At 45.6% G+C, this 21,082-nt stretch overlaps 7 protein-coding genes across 7 annotated transcripts; 5 read left to right on the forward strand and 2 right to left on the reverse strand.

Annotated features, from left to right (window-relative positions):
• Positions 1-102: 102 nt before the first annotated feature.
• Positions 103-2,972, reverse strand: JR316_0009050 (NineTeen Complex (NTC) component; the record flags this gene model as incomplete). Its single annotated transcript, XM_047894759.1, has 12 exons — positions 103-353; positions 425-563; positions 631-1,041; positions 1,102-1,149; positions 1,197-1,403; positions 1,544-1,837; positions 1,898-2,464; positions 2,522-2,552; positions 2,607-2,737; positions 2,789-2,815; positions 2,874-2,904; positions 2,950-2,972. The coding sequence occupies 12 exons, from the start codon at positions 2,970-2,972 to the stop codon at positions 103-105; spliced, it is 2,160 nt and encodes a 719-aa protein (XP_047746218.1).
• Positions 2,973-6,342: 3,370 nt separating this feature from the next.
• JR316_0009051 (uncharacterized protein) lies at positions 6,343-6,757 on the forward strand (the record flags this gene model as incomplete). The annotated part of the gene is made up of 4 exons (XM_047894760.1): positions 6,343-6,376; positions 6,475-6,491; positions 6,563-6,627; positions 6,688-6,757. 4 exons carry the CDS (start codon positions 6,343-6,345, stop codon positions 6,755-6,757), a joined length of 186 nt encoding a protein of 61 aa, XP_047746219.1.
• Positions 6,758-7,390: 633 nt separating this feature from the next.
• JR316_0009052 (uncharacterized protein) lies at positions 7,391-7,904 on the forward strand (the record flags this gene model as incomplete). Its single annotated transcript, XM_047894761.1, has 2 exons — positions 7,391-7,420; positions 7,476-7,904. 2 exons carry the CDS (start codon positions 7,391-7,393, stop codon positions 7,902-7,904), a joined length of 459 nt encoding a protein of 152 aa, XP_047746220.1.
• A 2,358-nt stretch (positions 7,905-10,262) lies between these two features.
• On the forward strand, positions 10,263-12,089 carry JR316_0009053 (D-galacturonate reductase; the record flags this gene model as incomplete). The annotated part of the gene is made up of 10 exons (XM_047894762.1): positions 10,263-10,497; positions 10,574-10,661; positions 10,732-10,801; positions 10,882-10,972; positions 11,056-11,178; positions 11,242-11,333; positions 11,403-11,586; positions 11,665-11,812; positions 11,940-11,959; positions 12,046-12,089. The coding sequence occupies 10 exons, from the start codon at positions 10,263-10,265 to the stop codon at positions 12,087-12,089; spliced, it is 1,095 nt and encodes a 364-aa protein (XP_047746221.1).
• Positions 12,090-13,879: 1,790 nt separating this feature from the next.
• Positions 13,880-15,189, forward strand: JR316_0009054 (Inositol oxygenase; the record flags this gene model as incomplete). The annotated part of the gene is made up of 8 exons (XM_047894763.1): positions 13,880-13,946; positions 14,004-14,129; positions 14,182-14,306; positions 14,366-14,443; positions 14,505-14,579; positions 14,637-14,646; positions 14,708-14,859; positions 14,923-15,189. The coding sequence occupies 8 exons, from the start codon at positions 13,880-13,882 to the stop codon at positions 15,187-15,189; spliced, it is 900 nt and encodes a 299-aa protein (XP_047746222.1).
• A 617-nt stretch (positions 15,190-15,806) lies between these two features.
• JR316_0009055 (Pdp3-interacting factor 1) lies at positions 15,807-17,688 on the forward strand (the record flags this gene model as incomplete). Its single annotated transcript, XM_047894764.1, has 8 exons — positions 15,807-15,886; positions 15,976-16,010; positions 16,130-16,211; positions 16,355-16,434; positions 16,545-16,623; positions 16,806-16,943; positions 17,235-17,326; positions 17,501-17,688. The coding sequence occupies 8 exons, from the start codon at positions 15,807-15,809 to the stop codon at positions 17,686-17,688; spliced, it is 774 nt and encodes a 257-aa protein (XP_047746223.1).
• Positions 17,689-18,551: 863 nt separating this feature from the next.
• Positions 18,552-20,720, reverse strand: JR316_0009056 (TBC1 domain family member 20; the record flags this gene model as incomplete). The annotated part of the gene is made up of 7 exons (XM_047894765.1): positions 18,552-19,682; positions 19,740-19,881; positions 19,942-19,998; positions 20,060-20,196; positions 20,258-20,349; positions 20,403-20,548; positions 20,599-20,720. The coding sequence occupies 7 exons, from the start codon at positions 20,718-20,720 to the stop codon at positions 18,552-18,554; spliced, it is 1,827 nt and encodes a 608-aa protein (XP_047746224.1).
• Between the last annotated feature and the right edge of the window lie 362 nt (positions 20,721-21,082).

Here is a 21,082-nt window from a genome sequence, read left to right on the forward strand (position 1 = left end):
ACTCATGTATGGAACCGAATGGAATATTCAACCACCAATTGAGTACATGTAAAACAAACCGACGAGACCTTACATAGCAATTCAAAGCCATGCATTATAGGTCTATTCTTCATCGCCGCTTCCTTCGTCTGAGCTTGCAACGTCCTGGTCCTGGTCCTGGTCCTCTTCCTCCGATTCATCCTCTTCGCTCGCTTTGGTGGCGGAGGCAGCAGTGAACCCAGACAACAGCGAAGACGAGCCACCACCCGCCGCATTTTTTGCTTGGGCTTGCTTCCACGCATGAGCCATCTGCATGAATTTGAATGACGTTGGATTCGACTCGCGTTCGTCGTCCGCAAACACCAAATCCCAGTCTAAGCACATCATAAATAGCCAAGCATAAGCTTATCGCCATCAGCCAAGAAAAAAAATAAGCATAACTGACCTTCGACAGTCTGTCCTGTTTCTTGATCGACGTGACGTTTCTTGGTGACGATAGGCATCATGTCTTGCACCTTCTTGACATCCTCGGGGCCACCATGGTTCTGCTCAAACGTCTTCCATACCTCTAGAAGGGCCACACGCTACAATAGCTGCGTATCAGCGAAACAGAGGAAATTGTCACCAGAGACCACCAGAGATACCACATACCTCGCTCTTTAACTGCTTGCTCTTCAAGTCTTTATAGCCGCGTTCGAAGACTTGTCTAGCCAGATCAACGTCACCGGGAACCATCTTTCTCTCCTCTTCCTCCTCTTCCTCCTCCTCTTCTTCTCTCTCCGCCCTAGGAAGCGGTATGGGCTCAGCCTCAAAGAGCGCATATGAAATCCAGACTTTAACGTGTCCACTGAGAGAAATCAACCTCTCGTACAATGCCCTCGCCGTCTGTCTCTCGCCTTCCTCGACCTCGAAATCGATGTATGCCTTCCATAAAAGTTCGGGCATTGATAACGGTGATTGTGAGACGGCAAGCTCGAATATGGCACGAGTTCGAGCGAAATCCTGGAGTTGTGCTTCGAGTTCGGCGAATTTGATCCAAGCGCTCGAGTTCGAGGGATCCCACTTGTAAAGAGAGGTGTTCAGAAAAATGACCTAGTGTGACTAAAAAGCAGTGAAATTTACCTCTAGATATTTCTCATACAATGTCCGTGCACGATCGAATTCACGAAGCTAAGCAGAGGTTAGAATAGGTATATTATCACCATAAAGCACCATACCTCAACTTCCAAGTCAATATAGCCTTTAAAAAGCGCCTCTTTCGGGCACATTCCGATGGCCGTACCTAGGATCTTGCGAGCCGCGGGAAGTTCCAATCGTCTAATTTCAAACTTGGCAAACATGAGCCACAGTTTGGCGAATGTGAACTGCTTATGGGGAACAAGCTGGATGGCTGTTTGGTATATTTGTCGCGTCCGTGGGTAATCCTGTGGTAAAGATGTGAAACCAATTATTTGTAAAATAGATAATTAATACGAGCCTTCGTCTCAATCTCCTCAAACAAAGCATAGTCCAGCCAGAGAAATATATATCGCCTCCAATGTCTTTTCTCTCCTCCTGGTGGCACCTGGGCAACAGCCCTTTCGTAGACTTCCCGGACACGTCCGATGGCTGCATCCAGCTCTTCCTGAGTGCTGCCCTCGTCTTTGAGATCTCGATAGGCACCCTCTTCTAATCGGGCATAGTCAAACCAGACATCATAATTCTTTCCGTCATGCGAAATCTCCTCTTCGTATTGTATCCGTCTTTTTCCAAGAACAGTGTTTTCGAGAGTGTTCCGTGTTCCGTGCTGCTTTTCAAATTTGGTATAGGCAGCGTAGAGAGCAGCGGATTTAGATCTTGGGATCCTGGAAAGGGCGAACTAAGTCAAGGGACTCAAGTAAGTGGGAGTGACAAAAGAAAATAGAAATAAAACGGTTACCTTGTAGATGACCCTAGCACGTTCAAACTCTTTCAGCCGTGTCTCCATCTTTGCAAACGCGTTGAAGACCGCTTGAGCCTTCTCCACCTGTTCTTCGTCATCACCATAGAATTCCAGCGCAGTCTGAAAGACTTCCCTCGCTTTGTCGAAGCGATTCCTTTCTTCTTCGAACTTCCCCCACTTTACCCACACCCTGGGCTCTGGTCTCACAGCAACCCATCGCTCGTAAATCGAACTTGCCCTGTCAAGCTCCTGGTACCGTTCCTCCAACTTGATATATGCCTGCCACGCCTTGTCATCTGGTTCCCACTGCATCCACCTCTCGAACACCTGACGGGCCCCAGGGACATTTTGCAGAAGTTCCTCCAGGTAGACATATTTGTACCAGAGTTGGTCGACGCGCGGAAGGAGGGTGACGGCACGGTCGAAGAGATTGCGGGCATGTTGGACATTGCGAGATTTCAGCTCCATTTCGGTGTAGGATAGCCAGAGTTGGACGCTGCGTGGGTCGACATCAAGAGCACGCTCGAAAATAGACCGCGAACGCGCAAATTCATTTTGAGAAGCCTAGGATTGCAGAGATTAGAAAAGTTTTAAGGATAGCCATATCAGACAGAAACATACCTCCCAGTTCGCGTACTGTAACCATTCTTTGCTGAGCACCAGACATGTCAATATGCATGGTCATCTATATGTCGTTGCCACTCACATGCTCCCTCGTGTTCTTCGAATCCTCTCCTCAAATTCCTTTCTTTTCCGGCCGCGGTATTCATGGAGCTCTTCGAAATCTTCGACTCGTTGTTTAGGTGCGCGGAACGCGGTTTCTTGCCGCTCTTGAGCCTGTCAGAGAGATTAATCATCGAAATCGGGGCCAGATATTATGATGAATACCTCTCTGAGGAGCTGCTCAGCTGTGATCTGAAATAGCAAGATTGCATGAGCACGGTGTCATAAAGTTCATAAAGAGAACATTGACCTGGATCGCAGCTGGCGCCCGATTTTTGATTCTGCAAAAATTAGAAATGTTACTCGGAGATAAGAAAGGCCCTTACCTTGGTGCACGACCGTCCTGCATGGCTGCAATGCAGATTATGGGATATGCAAGGGTTTCGACAGCCCAAGCTGTTGTAATTGGTGAACCAGTGCCAGGTTTCCTTGATTGTAGCGCGTCGGCTATTGCCGAACAATTGCTTAGTCATTTTGCTTTTGGACTTGGTTAGGTCCGCCATCCTTCGACAGACGCCAATGACATGCACAGCTGCCTTGCCCACTCCATGGAGAGATGAGGCGATTCATATCACACAGCCTTGATATGCTTGAAGGTAAATGGATAAAAACATACTCGTCTTGCCCTCTGGCCCTCTATCTTGCCCCGCTCCCAACATACTAGTAAGGGCCCCAGTTCACAAACTTTTGAAAAAGAAATGCCAAACCAAGCCTTTTCGTTGGAGAGATGGAGCCTAAACTGGGTATGTCTGTGCTTCTCTGGGCACAATTCTGAAGTCTAAATGTCTAAAATGAAGAATCCCTTACGGAGATTACGTCGACGCAAAGTAGCGCTTCTCATCGAGTCGAATCCTTCTGGTTTATCAGGCAGGACTTATCATTCATACACTGAGCGCCTAATTGCGCTACTTGAACGTAATGAGCTTTTATCTACTCACCCTTCCTTTTTCTGTGGGATTCTGATGGCAGAATTCAGGCGAATATGGCTACAAGGAGATTATTCTACTTTCTGATTCGGACGGAACGCACCATGATCGCACTCCGACTTATGCAAACATAGTAAGCAAACTTTTATTTTGAAGTGTTGGTAGGGGCTTATTATTTGTGACCGTAGATGAGGGAGTTAACTAAGTTCGTAACGCCTAGTCGGCCCTCGGATTACTTTTTTGCATGTGAGCATTTTCTCCAGGACGACAAACTCGTACTGATGGTAGCACACTTTGTTAGATCTTGGTCATTCTTCAGAGACTTGTTTAGACTCGGTGCAGGACGGGCATGATGAATGTAATAATTGTCATGCATAAATGCCACAGGTAGTTTGACCTTTGTGTATACCTCTCAGATATCATTCCTTGCGATGCCGTTGACAATACGACCAGCGTTGTGGACGAAACAAAGATTATCACCGACGATGTTCGTGTCAGGCCCACCTTTAAAATGAAGCAAACTGATTATATGATTTTTCTGGCAGACTCTGCGACAACTTCTAACCGAGGCCCTTCCCCGGGGATCCAATCTCGTGGTAAGATACCAGAAATCTTTTTCAAACTTATTATAAACCTTTTGATATCAGGCTCTATTTGATACATGCCATTCAGGAACTTTGCTGGGTTAGTTAATGGCTCCAAAAGGTGAATAAAACTGACCATTATACCATAGACCTCAAACATCAACCTTGTAATCCCCAGAAACACAAGCTTGCTTTCGGTAAGTTGTGCGAAAGACCGGTTCGAATAAATGCCAAGGATTTCTTTCCTATCCACCTTAATGAACTAAAGATCTAATACTTTTCTATCTCAATAATAGGTGAACCGTTCTTCCGTCGCATTACCGATAGTATTACACCCAAATGGCGAGCTACAATTAAAAGATCGAGTCAGGGGGCTATCGGGTTTGGTCGAGATATTACATCACTCCGCAGTGTAGCTATCTTCCACGGTTTTGGTTACGTTCGTTCTGCATTTTGACACGAATATAGGACTATAAACCTCATCCAATAGAGCGTACACAACGCAGCCCGCACTTATGCGCAGGTCACTCTACAAAGTTTGTCTTTTAAGTATATTTAACCTCTGTCTAGTTGATGATGGTCTTTGCAGGGTTTCCCATTTCTCCCATGCTCGTGATTTTACAGTGTCCGGCGGGCAATTTTACTCCGCTAACACTATAACTGTCAATCAGACTCCTCAGAAAGGCAAGTCATTGCATCTGAGGAGAATATATTCATACATAATAACAAAGGTTTAGAAAAGTCAGAATCTGTGATAGAGAAGAGTTTGATACCGGAAATACCCACAGTAAGCAAGCACCTAAAAGACTGGTACCGCACCATAATCTGATTACCTCTCTAGATATCTCCTCGGGATGTTGAATTACACAAAGAAATATACAAAGGACATGACTATCGCATACATTCCGCCCAGTTATCTGGCAGAGCAATTATCGTTAAAATTTATGAAGGAGAACACGCTACAGAGGTACGCACATCCACCTATGACCATTGAACCTTTCTGTATATATCTAGTGTCACTTTTTATCAACTAGCTTTCGACCCAAACATGCAAATTTAGTATGAATATAATGTGAGAACAGAGACACCTCTGAGTTGAAAAAATCGGTACGAATAATTACCTTCTGGATCCAGGCACCCCGCGTTTCCTCAAATATTTGGTGCGACATCCGGAAGTATGAGTCCCGCTTTTATTGCATTTTGTGGAGGTCAGTCCATGTTGGTTAAACTTGGAAATATTCAACCGATTCTTATATTTCGATACAGAATATCAAGGCACTGTTGAATCGATTGCTTTTCGATTGTTGTCCAGTAGTCTTGAGCAATCGTTGGTGCTAGGTCTGCAGTCGGTAAGATCATGTTACCACCTATCATAATTGTAACTGTATTCATTTCGAAGTCCAGGTTGTCTCACTCGCTGTATGTTCTGCATGCTCTACATCTCCTTTGACAACCCTGATGCGTAGTGGAACTACAGTCAGGCCTAGATTATTTGTGTAATCTGGACTATCCTCTTCAAGATACCGATGTAAGTCTATAATGATTGCTGTAGATGGCCTGGTAATACTACTTACCGAATCCCGATGCCCAGAGCTTTATCCTACTCCTTGATACTCAAGGCACTGCCAAAATCTGGTTTGATCCAAGCGTTCCCCATAAGTTTGAACAATGCACGGCTTCGGACAGCAAAAGTCGAAAAGATTCTTTGTCATTAGTTTTTGATCGTCTTCTTCAGAAGGTAGACCAATTATCACAGTGGTGGTCAGCATTCTCACTTCTGACGTTGTTTAGACTTTATACGGACCTTGCAAGTTTTACCGCCAAAGCAGTAGGTAACCTTCTCCATTGTTTAGAATACAAAATAAAGCTGGACACCTAGATCCCTGCCAAAAGTTTTCATGTGGCTCTACTTGGGCAGAAATTTCATATAAAAAGAACCCGCCTTTAGACGTAGTAACCCGCTACTCTCAGGCATTTTTAATCGACTTTTTGTTTGATTCCTCGCTCGATCGATCGTGCATCGGACACGGTACTCATGGATTAATCTACAATGCTACTGCTACCCATCCAAAGCAGACATTGATGGACGCCTCTGCAGTCCTGAATTCAGGTGGGCAAGATCAAATTCCTCATAGTTTTCTTCCTGAGATAACATACGCCAGTGAATAACAAACCCAAGGATAATATAGTACCCAACAGTATTTCAAGCATGCCTCGAGCCGGCCCTATCAGATCTCCTAGCGGTAAGCCCCTGTACTTTCCCAGTGCCTCGTGCAATTACAATCATGCTACACAACGGATCCAGGTACTGAGGTTTTTTTATTGAGTACATGTATACAAGGCCACACAATGCTTCAAGTGAGTCTCGTTACAGAGCTCCCAATCTGTCTATACACTTGGTTTATTACTGATCTTCTTTGTTTATGAAGGTTATTGCGATGCTTCTCACCGCCGACAACACGCCGACGTACAGAGAGCTGCTAATGAGTGCCATGTGAGTGGTTAGTGTCTGGATACTAATATGGTGATTGACACTCTCATGTCATGATTACAGCGACGCAATATGCACAGCGGGTTTTACTTCCACTCATCGTCTCACTTCATCGGACAACCCAAAAGGGTAATAATTACTATATTTAGATACTTTTAAACGCCCAATCAATTCTGTTGGTCTTATCTGGACGGAATGCTAACTTGAGATAACTGCTACCTTGCTCTTTATAACAGTAATCATGCTCTTTATTGCATACCCGACCAATGCAAGTTGTCCAAGATTGAATGCCCTGTGAATTGCCGATCAGCAACCCTACCAATTTCCACATGACATCACTGTTGAACGTGACCTTACCCATTGAGACATTGATATAAGGCAACCGTGACGGCGAAGGAATAAATCACGTCTGGGTTGACGGTGACCACAATACACACTTGAAAACCTCATCTCTTCTTAACCTTTTCGCCGATGCCTCAAGTCTCGTTAACAGAGCCGGCTCGTGCTCTCAAACAGTGCCAGAATTGTCTTAGACCAGAAACGGAGGTAAAACTTTGGGTTTGCAAACGGAGCCAACGGGCCCATTATTGTGTAAGCAATGTTGTGGTTGTGTGGTTGGTGCTGAAATTGATCGTAATGAAAGTCAGTTGAATGTCAACGAGTACACTGGCCAACTCACAAAGTTATATGCCGGCACAATGCAGAGACCCGCGAGAGAATGAGAGAAGGACCTATCATCAAGGAACTGGGTATTTCACCAAATACCATGAACCGTGTCTTGACCAAGTGGATTCAGGTAGGTTATGGAGGCCTATATCTTTCTGTGATAACCCACAACAATCATTATCTAGATTTTTCGTCCATTGCTTAGTCTTGCCGTATATCATGCATTGAGGCTGGGACAAAAGCCTGACAATTGCTTTGCTCAAACCTTACAACTGGTCATTTCTCCGACATTCACTTCGAGCAATGTGCCTCGCAGTACTAGAGATATTGAACACGCATTCAGGTTGGATCAAGCCTTGGTTATCGATGTTGAAACCATCAAGTCCTCATTCGCCCCTGCTCAACAAGCATTCGATAAAGCTTACGAACAAACTCACGAGGAACGCGCGAGAAATCCAAACGCCATTGGTTTTCCTGTTATCACGATTCTAGTGCCTACGGAGTCCACGATGAGGCAAGTCCCGGTAGGCCTGGAAAAATTGGAGATACCTTGGGATGCCTTATGGGAAGAGAGCCTCAGACGGCACATTAACTCTGGGAATCCTAGATTATGAAAGATTGATAGGTAATTTCAAAGTAAAGCCCAACAACGCGATTTCCTGTATATGTACTTGATCAAACTTGAACTTGTATTTCCGATCCGCCATGTAATGAGTAGAAGAGGAGTTTGTTGATATTATCAAGTTATGTTTATCCAACTGCACCGTGTTGCGGACGGCTTTGTGCCAAAGCATCCAGTTACAAAATAACTTCAGGTTGTTAACTCTCTATCGCTATGTTAAGTTTGAGTTCGGGAAGGGAAAGGAGAACCTGCCAATCCCGTATCTTTCAATCCGTGCGGTATCTACACCCAAAGGGATATGTTCGTGCAACCAAAATCAGCTGCCATAAAATAACTTGATCCTCAGGCCACAAACCCACATTCCGGAGTTTAGGACAAGTTCCCCTTTACATTTCTTTGGCATGATGGTATTATCTGAGCACAGTTTTATCAATACACTAGTTTACAAATCTTCAACTTGAATCGAGCCAACTTTCAAATTTAACCGTTTTGAATATAGTTGTTTGTTCCTTTTCCTCTTTTGGAGAATGTGTATGAGAGGTGGGTGAACCGTGTGAATTGGACTTCGTATAAATGAGCATGTGGTGACCACCTTGTGGCATACTGGCCATTAAACGGTAGCGTTCATTCAGTGCACAAATCAATCTATATATCCAGGATTTTAGCCTTCTTTGACCGGCGTCAAAATTGGCAAAGAAGCAAAAGAACTGGTTAGTGTGTCGGTCAAGACAACTATGGCATCAATTTTGATACATTTTTGGTGCTCACTTTTGTCTTCAAGATGTGGATGAAAATAAGGCTTAAATAGTTGGACTGAATAGCTAGGCTTACTTTCTGTCGGAGCCAGAACGTGGAATTCCTTAATTACTACGGCGTTGCCCCTTGTGGTCAGGACAGCATAAGTGTCCTTGATGGGCAGTTGGAGCAAATGAAGATGACGGATGTGAGTCTGACCCTCGATTCCAGCTCTAAGGTTTCGGAGAGATGCACTGGTATGTCTGCACATGAGTAACGACCAATCCTAATTGTGAAGTAAAGTTGCGTGATCCCACATAAGTACATTACCGAAGCTCATGGGTGTACATACAGGTTGAGTCGGTTTGAAGGCAGGATTTTAGCGAGCGATTAGAACCAGAGATACAAGTTCCATCGTTCCTACTATCGTTTTGTGTGAGCATGTCGGGGAAAGCGCCTAGAGGTTTGTAATTCAGAAACTAACAAGGCCGAGGTAAGTTTATTAATTTTTAGAACCGGAGTACAAAAATTTCAAAGGGAAGTGAAGAGGCTGACATGTCTGCTTTTCCTGTGACCGGATAAAGTTCGGGGAGCAACTACCGTACCCCTTCTGGAGCAATGTATGCAGCGTTTTAAGCGATTTAAAGCGTGGACAATAGGCTCGGTAATTGTCGTTAATCTTTTCTTGATTACTTGGAGCGGTGTCGAACTGTGCGGAAATATTCGGTCTGCAGCGTTAGTAACACCAGTGAGTACCTTGGAAAAATCCAGTAGCAACAGTGGGACTCCAAGAGGTCCTTCTGTTGCGGTGAAGATATTATTTTGGATGCGCCTTTTTGTTTTAGTCAGAAGATTCTGACCACTCAATAGAAGGATGCATCCTGTCAAATTTTAGTGAGGAATAGGGACCGCAGAGCCGCGATGAAAATAGTACGTGGAGAAAATGATGCATCACGGAGCGGAGGATCGCTTTAGAGCTTGTTTTACAGATTGGGCCCCCTAGGACTTGGGATGAAAAGGTCAGTTCTCTAATGTCTGGATAAAGTTACCCACACGACCTTTGTGATGTGCGTTGACAATATCCTCCATGAAAGAGAAAAGCAAGAGCATATAATCAATTGAGAGAGAGAGAGGAGACGTAGATTGCAGGAGAGTTCACTGATTCGTCCAATCAAGCGACAAGTAACCTGTAGTAGGAGCCTGAAATCGAAGGAAGCTATGTACATACAATTTTCTGGGAAGTGATTGTTCTTATACAGAGATATGAGGCGCCAATCATTCAGATGGTTTGGACACGTTGATGATTGAAGCCCAACGAGTTGACAACGAGAATGCTTGAAAGATATCAAAATTATGTTAAGGCGGCCTTGAGAGCTCTGTTCGTAAAATGCACCTTACTAGAAATGAAGATAACAAGCTTGTAACTAACCATGTACCCTTGAATTACATATAACATAATTCCTCCCTACTTGTCTCAAGCCACAATTATCTGGATTGTGAGATCAAGTCGCCGCTTCAAGGTGGAAGCGGGTTGCTCAGGTAATTTCCTTATCGATAAAAGATTCATCGACCTTTTGCGCGAGGATGTCCCATGATATAGTCAGAACAATCGAGTATGGCGCTATTGGCGAGGCAAGTGGTTGCGAGCGAAAAATGGCGGCGCGAATTAACCAAGGAGGCGGGCCGGGCACTACGGCGGACCGGGCACGGTGTTGGTTCTCTGCATAAACAACCACAGGGGCCAAAATGGCTCCCTTATCTCATCGATCCTCTCGAATCCATTGCGATGTCAATAGAAGTGCCAAAAATCAAACTTAACAATGGTGTCGAAATTCCGGCAGTTGGATTAGGTGAGCTTGTCGTGCGCCAGTTTCTGATTGGCGGAGAAATGTCAACTTACGAGGGGCTCCTCGCTTGTGTCTTTAGGAACGTGGCAATCCAAAGCAGGAGAGGTTGAGAAGGCTGTGGAATACGCCCTCAAGGAAGTGGGATACCGTCACCTTGACTGTGCTTGGTGAGAAACTGGACCAATCATGCGCTGTATTCGTGATATTGCTGACCCTGCGACCCTTTTTCAATGTTAGGGCTTATGGGAATGAGAAAGAGGTCGGCGATGGGATTCGTGCCTCTGGTGTCCCTAGGTCCGAAGTATTTGTAGGTCCCCGTTTTATCTCGCGAATTAGCACAAGTGACTGATTATAGCTCCTATAATTGTTTCTTCTCACATACAACAGATTACCAGCAAGCTGTGGGGCACTTGGCACAACCGCGTCGAAGAATGTCTTGACCAAACACTCACCAATCTCGGCACAGATTACATTGACTGTATGTGTGTATCTCTTCATTTGGAGATACAAACTCTAAATATCGCCGTTAAATTTTGTCAGTGTATCTTATTCATTGGCCAGTACCATTGAATCCCAAGGGGAATCACCCTGTGTTCCCCACGTTACCCAGCGGTAAGCGAGATGTCTACCACGAGTGGGACTTGAAGGATACTTGGAAGCAAATGGAAGAGCTCGTAAAGAAGGGTAAGGATAGACGATCACTTTGATATCGTGTGTATTCGCCTCACAATCTAAAATCTTATCCAGGCAAAGTTAAATCTATCGGAGTGTCCAATTTCTCGGAAGCCAAGCTCGAACTAATCCTGCCTACGGCAACGATTATTCCTGCCGTTAACCAGGCAAGGGAAAAAATGTCAAACTGAGACGCGGATGTTCTAATGACTCTGTTCTGCTCTGCTATTTTACAGCTCGAGATCCACGTGTACAACCCACAACATAAGCTCCTTAAGTATCTCAAAGACAAAGGGATCGCGGTCGAGGCTTACTCACCATTGGGCTCCACCAATTCCCCATTGTTTACCGACGATGTCGTTGTAAGTATAGCATCGAAACACTCTATTCAACCATCGGATGTATTACTGGGCTACCTACGTACGTTGTATTGACGCATTAACATCACTCCGTTGATTGACACTCATACATACACACATATTCCCTCCGTGAACTCAGTCGCAAAGGACATAATCATCCTGCCGAAATCCGTCACTCCTGCGCGCATAGCCGCAAACTTTGGCCCTGCCGTTACAGCCGCCAAAAAGCTGGACACTGCCGACATCGAGCAGCTTGACGGGCTCGCGGCTGCCGGAAAACAGAAGAGGTCTGTGCACATCTTTTCCCGCGTTCTGTCCTGTGCTCTTTTAGCGAATAAGCAGCCTTCAATTTTTCTTTTTTTTCCTTTCTTTCTTGCCATTCGCTGCATGTTTGCTGACTATTTTTGTCCCCAGATTCATCACTCCCCCTTGGCGTACGTTATTCCACTCAGACGTCGGGAATTATTTGGATTTTCTGACCGCTTTTTTTTTTTCTTGCTTTTCTTCTTTTTCGTTACAGCTGTCGATCTCGGCTTCGATAATTGGCCTCCTCTTCCAGCCTGATAGTCGGGGATGAAATTATGTTGGTCGGATCCTTTACCAACTCTGATAAATGTCGTCACAGAACGGAGACGTTGAATACAGTTGAATTAGAAGAATTTGAAATGCAAAACCCATTCTGGACGAGTATGAACCCCTCTGAACCCCAAAAGATATCTCCGCTCTCAACTCATCAAGTTTACTTTTCATTTGTTGTGTGTAAAACTAACTAAACTCATTTGAGCACTGGCTTGATTATCTGCCACTCATCTATTCATTAATGAACTATGAATACTTCATTTGACCAGAGATAAAGCTATAAAATGCTAATTTTAACCTGAGGCGTCATTGAAATCTGTTCGACAATCCTGTGCTTCAACTAGCTGATGCTCCGTATGTTTTGGATTCCCAAAAGTCTGGAATTTGTTCCTCAATCGCGCGAATATCACGGAGCCGCACAGAACACACACATCGACACGGAAGCGTCTAACCCTTGAGAAACTGAGGACGGAGCAACTAAGATGGGGGGTGAGAGAAAAAGAAAAAAACGCGTATGTAAGCGTTTACAGCATTAATCTACGTGCCAATTAGACAAGAAATTTGAAACTTTGAGATTACTGGATGGAGCTCCTATCAGTGGTATCATCAAGTTATATATGAACTTGGGAATTGTTTAGGCCAGACCTGCACATATTATGACGGTGTGGTAAGCAGTGCTCTGCAAAGCCGCGCCTAATAATACTCTGCCCACGCTCGGCCATCCACAAGCTTCCCAGAGGGTTCAAGCCCGATTGCCGAAAAGAGGCTGCGAGAGAGGCTCAATCTCACTTTGACGATCTTCGATCCTCAGGGACCTCGAAAATGAAGTGGTGCTTGGGACCGACCGACGCTCTAAATGTACCGACTATTACCTTCTTTGAGAGATGAGCTGAGAGGAGTTTGAATGGAGACATGTCAATGCGCTTGGAACCGTTAGATGGAGTTGGGTTTAGAGCTTGTCGAGTGTGACTGCTAGGAGGCTATATAGCGGAAGTTATTCGGGAAATGCAGAATACAGATTGTCGTGTTTTGTAATTGTTTCCAGCCAATTTTTCCAGGATCCAGGCTGCGATGGATGTCAAGTCGCTATGGAATAGCAGGTAGTTAATATGCTGGAGTTGGATGCGTTTAACCCATTGAGAACGGGCAAAAAGATGAGCAGAGGAGTAGACCCACCCTGATCTGACGATGATGGTCAGACTTGAGGTGGATAAGATCCTGTATTATTCTTAACGTTACTGAATGGCCGAGTCTCGAGGAACATTGTAGAAGTGGATCACCCTGAATGGTCAGGAGGAGAGTGTGGGACGGATGACTAGCGCTAGATTGTGAGGGCGGGGAACTTGGAATTATAATATCCAAGAGGAGACTGTGATTATGGCAAAGGACGAGAGTGCCCTGACAACACGTGGCAACGGGCGCGTGGCGCTCCCCTGACTGTCTCTGCGAGATCTCGAGTCTATCTGGAGGTATGTACGAGCAAGTCCAATTGCAATCCCAACTCATATGATCCTACAGTTCATGAATATATCCGCAGAAACAAACTGAAACTTCAACTTGCCAACCTTATATTGCATCTTTAGCTGCGAGAGTATTGATTCCGTCTCAATCGCCGATTGGATCAGCCCTTTGAAATCTGTGCTCGCCCCTACTCGACATGATCGTCCGAGCGATCTCTCTGCCAACCAAGGGACCTCATAAAAGGCCGATAGTCTTTGACGATATCACCAGCAAACTACTCCTCCTCGTCTTCGACCTCTCTACTCCTCTCTAAAATGCCCAGCGCTCCCAGCCAGAACCCCGGACGCGACCTCGACGCGACCTCGGACGCCATCGATGATGGTATGTTTGATTAGCTCTGCCGTGCATAATCGAGCATTGACGCATCTCGCTTTGCAGTGAACGTCATTAAAGGAAAAATGTGGAACGAACAATCAGAGTTCGACGAAGCGAAGGACAAGTCAAAATTCCGCGACTACGAAGCCGCTTGCGACCGCGTCAAAAACTTTTACAAGGAACAGCACGGTACGCGCTCATGCGCTCGCTGTTTCGCACGCGTCGCTAAATGACTCTACAGAAAAACAGACGGTTGCCTTTAACATCAAGGCGCGCGTCGACTTTAAGAGCCGAAAACGGGCTCGCATGGGCGTATGGGAAGCGATAGAGTTGCTAAATACATTGATTGATGACTCCGACCCTGATGTAACTGGCTTTCTCCAAGCGACTCTTCCGTGTACTGATGACGTCAATACTATCTGCAGACCAGCATGACCCAGATTGAGCACTTGCTGCAGACAGCTGAAGCTATTCGACGAGACGGAAAACCCGAGTGGATGCAGGTAACAACTTTTATTATTATTATTCTCCATTCTCGCCCGGATCCTGACTGTCATCAAACAGTTGACTGGGCTGTTGCACGACCTTGGGAAATTGCTGCTACTCTTTGGATCCGAAGGACAATGGGACGTCGTTGGTGTAAGTCTCTCTTCCAAATTGATACGGGGGTCATATGGACTGACGGAGCTCCTATAGGACACTTTTGGTAAATTTCCTTCCAGACAACTACCCTGCAGACGGTGGTTCTAAATTCTTTCTTTGTGCAGTCGTTGGATGCAAGTTCTCTGACAAGATCATCTACCCTGAAACGTTCAAAAACAACCCCGACTACAACGATGCCGTATACTCTACTGAATACGGCATCTACAAGCCGCACTGTGGCCTTGACAATGTCATGCTTTCGTGGGGACACGATGAGGTACGCGACCCCACTTGAATCGCTTAGGCGCCTGAAAGTCTAACACCGGTATTTGACATTTAGTACCTTTACAACGTCGTCAAGGATCAATCCACTCTCCCCGCCGAGGCCCTCGCCATGATCCGCTACCACAGTTTCTATCCATGGCACAGAGAGGGTGCCTATGCCCACCTTATGAACGAAAAGGACCTTCAGGTTCTCGAGGCTGTCAAAGCTTTCAACCCATATGACCTCTACAGCAAAAGCGACGAACCTTGCGACGTCGAAAAGCTCCGCCCGTACTACCAAGGTCTCATCGCCAAATTCTTCCCCCCCGTCATCGACTGGTAATCGCCAAAAAACCACCTCAACTCCTAGAAACTCGCGTGCATTCATAAATCTCACTATTCATCATCATCATCTTGCTGTCGTCGCTTTTCCACTCTCATGATCTAGACTTTTTTTTGGTTATTTTTTTGCTGTCCTTGCTGTTTCTCCTGTCACATAATTCTCTCTCTTTCACTCCTTCTTGATGACCTCCATACTACTACTATTAGATGTCGAAGCTTCCTCATCCTACCACTGTAGCGTCAGTCTCCTAGACCAGTATTATTATATCTAATCGTTGTCGTACTTATTTAGACCCTATGTATCAAACACCCTTTGTCTTGCTATATACCTCGAATTTAAACTCGTGTTGACCGCTCACATCATTGTCGATCCCCTACAAGTACACTGGCACCCACGTTCGCCGCTCGGAAGAGCAACGGCAAGTTGTCGGCAAAGACTAATGACGTTTTGATAAGATAAAATCTGATATGCGGGTGCAATTTGTCATCGTCATCGATCCAAATTTCAATTGGCATCTTTGGCTTTAGCTTTTATCCCCAAAGTCCCTGAACGGACCCCCCCTTCTTCCCCTCTCATCTCCAGGAAATATAGATTTTCTCTCCTTAATCTCTACCACGATGTCAGAGCAAGCTCCAGAAAGCACGCTCCCATACCCACCTCTCCACCAAGACAAGAAGTTCATCGTTCTCTCCGATTGGTTGGTCTGCATGCAATCTTGGAATTCACATCACTTTCCAACACTCTGGGCTCATATATTGCTTTGCTTTTTTTTCTGTAACCTGGCAGGGATGGCACGATCACCACGCATGATTCAAATGATTGTACGTCACACCCCAACTGGCAACACTGCTGCTGCCTTCTCGACAAGAATCAATTAGTTAGCATTGCTAAAATAATCTGTTTGATTTTTTTTTCGTCGATCAATGGGTTTTTTTTGCAGATATGACCGATACCATTGGTTTTGGAAAGGAGAAACGGAGGGCAGGCAACCTCGAGATCCTGGCAGGGACCGATAATTTCAGGTAAGCTTTTGGCTTGCATAAACACACATATATAAGCGCCCGAGAAGCCTCTTGCCCTTCGGCAAGTTTACTCGGTGCATACATACATCCACACATCCATACTACATCATCCACATCGGCATCTTACGTTTTGACAACAACAGAGATGGATTCCGGAAGATGCTGGCCAGTGTCGCAGCAAACGGACATACCTTTGAAGAATGCAAGGAGCTGCTCCGAAAAAGTACGTCAACACATATCATCCATGAGAGATCCACACCTTTCCTCCCGTCCCACCGGTTTTTTTATTCTGTCGGGTGATGATCCTGGGATAACTGATGAGGTTCTCTCCAGACATCAAACTAGATCCTGGCTTTAAGGAGTTCTACGCCTGGTGTAAAAATAACGATATCCCTGTCATTATCGTATCCAGGTGCGTTCTCGGAGCAATCAAAGGGGCTACCATATTTCGGGTGACTGATGCAAACGCGTTGCGGTTTTTCTTTTTTTTTTCAAACATCATGGCGCACAACCCACATTGTTTTTCCCAAAAATCCAAAATCCAAAAATAAATTCACACACGCACACACGTACCCATCCGTCCACACCACACAGCGGAATGGCACCCCTGATTCGAGCAGTTTTGTCTAATCTCGTAGGCCAGGAAGACGCCGATGAGATTGAGATCATTGCAAACGACGTGACCGTCTTCCCCGACGGCAAGTGGGAAATCAAATACAGACATCCATCCAGGTGAGTCCCGAAACTCCGTCTTCGGTCTGAGCAAAGGTGCAGCCAAAAGAGCAGGGAAGAAAGACCATGAGCAATAATGGGAGCACCGAGCAAGGGAAAAAACATACATATTCAAATGCATGGATACATGCTCACAAGCTGCAATCGCGTCCATTTCGAAATAACGGACGCACGCGCACGCAATAGCTAATTAACGCTAATCACCTGCCATGGCCTATTTCACGATATTTTTTTTTTCACCTAATTTATGAGAATGAACCACTGACGCCAATAATTCCCCATATGCCACAGCGGATTCGGACACGACAAGTCGCAGGCGATTCTCCCATACCGTAAATTGCCGGAACCGCCCACACTCTTTTTCTTTGGCGATGGTGTATCAGGTAAAGTTGATTTTCCTCTCCTTTCTCTTAATGATACATCGCAGTGGGGTGGATTGCTGATCTGGATTGTCACCTCGGTCCACTCTCATCTTTAAATTGAACACATACAAACCGCAATTTACGCCTAAACCTCTTTCTGCGGACGAAAACGGGAAAATAAACACACGACTGCAGACATATCGGCAGCCAAATACGCCGACGTTCTGTTCGTCAAGACCAAGCTCGATGGGGAAAACGACCTTGCGGCGTATTGCCAAAGGGAAGGCATCAAGCACGTCCTGTTCTCGGATTTCTCAAAGGCGTTGCCTGTGGTGCAATCCGTTGTGGAGGGAAAGAAAACAATCAACGAGGTGGTGGTATAACGGGCCTCACCCGCGCGCGCCCGCCGTCATTCTGGTTATAGCGTTGGTGTCTCGCCCATTCATTCGCTTTAAAGATAGAATTTTGGACAGAAATGGTGCTGCAATCCCATAGTTAGTGGGAGACCAAGAACCCCGAAGTGCAGACAGCATCATCGTTATCAAGAAAGTAGATTTATCATGATCAGTTGGATGCATATAACCACAAATACATACGTAGCTCAAGACAGAGTTCATAAAATAAGGTGGCGCCTGCGAGAGGAGTCGAATCAAGCTTGACTGCCCTGGTGCGCAATCGGTTGCCACCCAGAGCGCCGATCACGCGGAAACCAAGGGGAGAGGGACTCAGCACCGGGCAGAGGGATCTATAGTAAATTGAAATCGGCGATCAAGGCCACGCGAATGGACCCTCGAGGAACGATTCACGGCAAGAAAGTATATGTGCGTAATGCCACGTTTTCGCAATGTTTTGCAATATATCTGGTCTTTTCGTCCCCAGTGATGATCTCGAACTTGTACTGTTGTTTAAAAGGTCTCTCTGGTAATTCTGCAGTATGGACTGGCCCAGGAGCAAAAGGCCTAGGCGCCATCGCGATCAAAAGGACACGATTCTCCGGCCAGCAAGGCGCCATGCTGGAGGTTGTTTTAGGGTTGACATGATAGGATACGAAAGTGGGGCGTGCATCCATGAACGAACAAAAATGGGGAAAAGATCATTGGATGCGGGATGTGAGATGATGATGACGAATAATGCTAAACATGGATAAGAACGAGGCAGGTAACTTCGTGATGCATCTGGGAAATCGGGAGGGTAACTGTGCAAGCGATATGAGATACGGCAGGTCGAAATTGCGAGTATGATCCCTTCATGAGCCCGAAGATAGACCGTTCATTATCTTTTCGCTCATTCCGGCCAATGCGCCTCCTACCCACCCGCTGACGCGCCTCCAGTCTTTATGCCCCCGACCTTCAGCGATCCCATATAATAACCCATGGCTCGGGTGCGCATTGCGCGCCTTGATGCCATACACCGCCATTGCCACGCCGAGCACCAGCACCGTCCCAGCCAACATTGTCTTCTTTTCCATCTGTCCGAAGGGAGATTTTCTGAGCTTGCGTCGTTTCCGACGCGACTTTTTGCCACCACCTGGCGATTTTTCGTCTTTATCATCAGAAGATCCTTCTTCCTTTTGATGCGGGTCTATCTCCACGTAGGGATATACGACCAGCTCAGGGTGCGATACCATAGCTTCGGCCGTATTGTCTGAAGGTAGCTCCGAAAACGATTCTGACCACGTAAAGACGACACTCTGGGGACCCATGATTGACGACAGTGCGAGGCCTGGATGAGATGGCGGAAACTCTTTGTATAGAGCATCAGCACGCCGCAGAAGGTCGGTCAGGTAAATCCTCTCAGGTTTATGGTGGATAGTAGAGACGATGTCGCAATCATGATTTTCCTCTTTTGTTGGCTCGTTAATAGGTGGGCTTAGTTCGACTGGCGGTATTGTCTCCGATAGCGGACGAGTGCTTTGATCAGCATCTTCTTCTTTCGGCTGAGTTTCGTCGCGTTTGTTGGATAGTGAATCATCATCGTGAACATGTTCAAGAGGGGTTGCGTTTCCGGTGTTATCCGAGATACCTTCGTGACTGTTTGTGGGCGAAGGGGAATGGCTGCGAGAATCGGGTAATCTGTTCCCATCGTTTTGGACATAATCCATTGGATTTTCTGATTCCACTTTCACTGTGGAGTCAACGTATGGGCTTGAGTTATTCAACATAATTTGATCTGGATCATTCTCCTCTTTGAAAAATGTATTGCTGGTGTCAGCCTCGGGCGACTCGTCGGATTTCCACGGTGTTGGCCGTATATCTATGATATCTTCCTCGTCAATGTCGTCCGCGAGGTTCGGTAAACTGCTGAGTAGTGAATGAATCATGCCATCTTCGTCTTCCTCCTCCAATCGTATGACCTCCTTTTTACGCGAGAGAATAACCTATAAGATATTGTGATAAAAGACACTGTTGAAGTAACACCGAAAAAAGATACATACAGCTGTTGCTAGATACACGACCGCAATAGGGGGACGGCAAAATAGATAATCAAAAACGTGTTGGATGAGTGGCAAAGTTGGTATATCATGCGAGAATAGGGTCAATAAATTAGAAAGCGCGTAAAAAGGCAGCGGGGAATTTCTAAAAAATTAAGATTTTAGACAACTGTTGCCGAGCCTTTTGAAAGATGTTCTACCGCACCTTTCCAGAAGCTGGGCAAACTCAGGATCTGCAAGATGGAGAAGTTTGCTGGTTACCCTTTTGGAAAAAATAACATGTCAGGACTCAAATTTTGAATTTTCTGCACGACCAAAGGTACCTTAGCAGTCCAAGCACAGGTTCCAGTCCGGACCCCATCGAATCTCTGAGTCTGTGTAGGCTCAACTTCTCGGCGCACACTAGCTGCATTTCGGGCGGTAATGTCAAAAATAGGACAGTAACAATATCATGGTATCCCTAATGCAAAAATCAACAGAAGGTCAGCAGCATGAATCCCTGCATATGGATAAGAGTGGACCTGAAAATAACTTAGGCGCGGTCGTTTGCGAAAGATAGACACAAGCAGCTTGTGCAGCTCTGCCTGTAATGTTTCTTTGTCGGTATTCGAATCTACATGGGTCAAATCAGTTTCCATTGACGAGAGAAGGATGCATCATTCCCACCCACTGGATAGAGAACGAAACTGCGGTCTGTGTCCAGCCCGATCTGTCGTTCATCTTGATGTACAACTTCGTCTTTAGATTCAGTCGGTCTGCGGGATTTTTCGTCTGCAAAATCTTTGGGTTTTGCTACATTCAATATCTTCGGCCTATGCATAGCTTAATGTTGAGCAATAAAGCAGGCGAAATTCCAACAGACCATAGGTCAACACGTTCGTCTCCAAATCCTCCCTTTTGAAGGCTTCTTGCACGTAAATCATTCCAATCTATCTTCTGGTGCTTGTGTTTTCTGTGAGTTGCGGAGACATTATCTACGGTCATGTATGCTGTCGCCTAAACGTGGTTGGCTAAGATACCAGGTCGCTGAAGGACAATGAAGCGGAAGGACAAGATGGAAGGCTCGAGAAATGTGACGACGTCATGTCACGCATGCTTGACCGGTTTGACGGGCCGTTATACAGCTTCACTTAAGATTGGGCTCATCAGGAACCAGCACCCCCTTAGGTAAGCAAAAGTTGGCTTACCTCCGAACCTTTTCAACCCTTCTGCACTCACACTATTCTACATTTTTGAACCACAGATATGTAGGTTATGCTTCTTTGAACACATCTGTGGTTTTTTTTTTCAAAAAAATTTTGATCTCAAGAAGTTATAAAGATTTTAATTTTTTTCCTTTTTTTTTA

The sequence above is a fragment of the Psilocybe cubensis genome, chromosome 8, assembly GCF_017499595.1.
Source record: "Psilocybe cubensis strain MGC-MH-2018 chromosome 8, whole genome shotgun sequence".
Classification (NCBI taxonomy): Eukaryota; Fungi; Basidiomycota; class Agaricomycetes; order Agaricales; family Agrocybaceae; genus Psilocybe; species Psilocybe cubensis.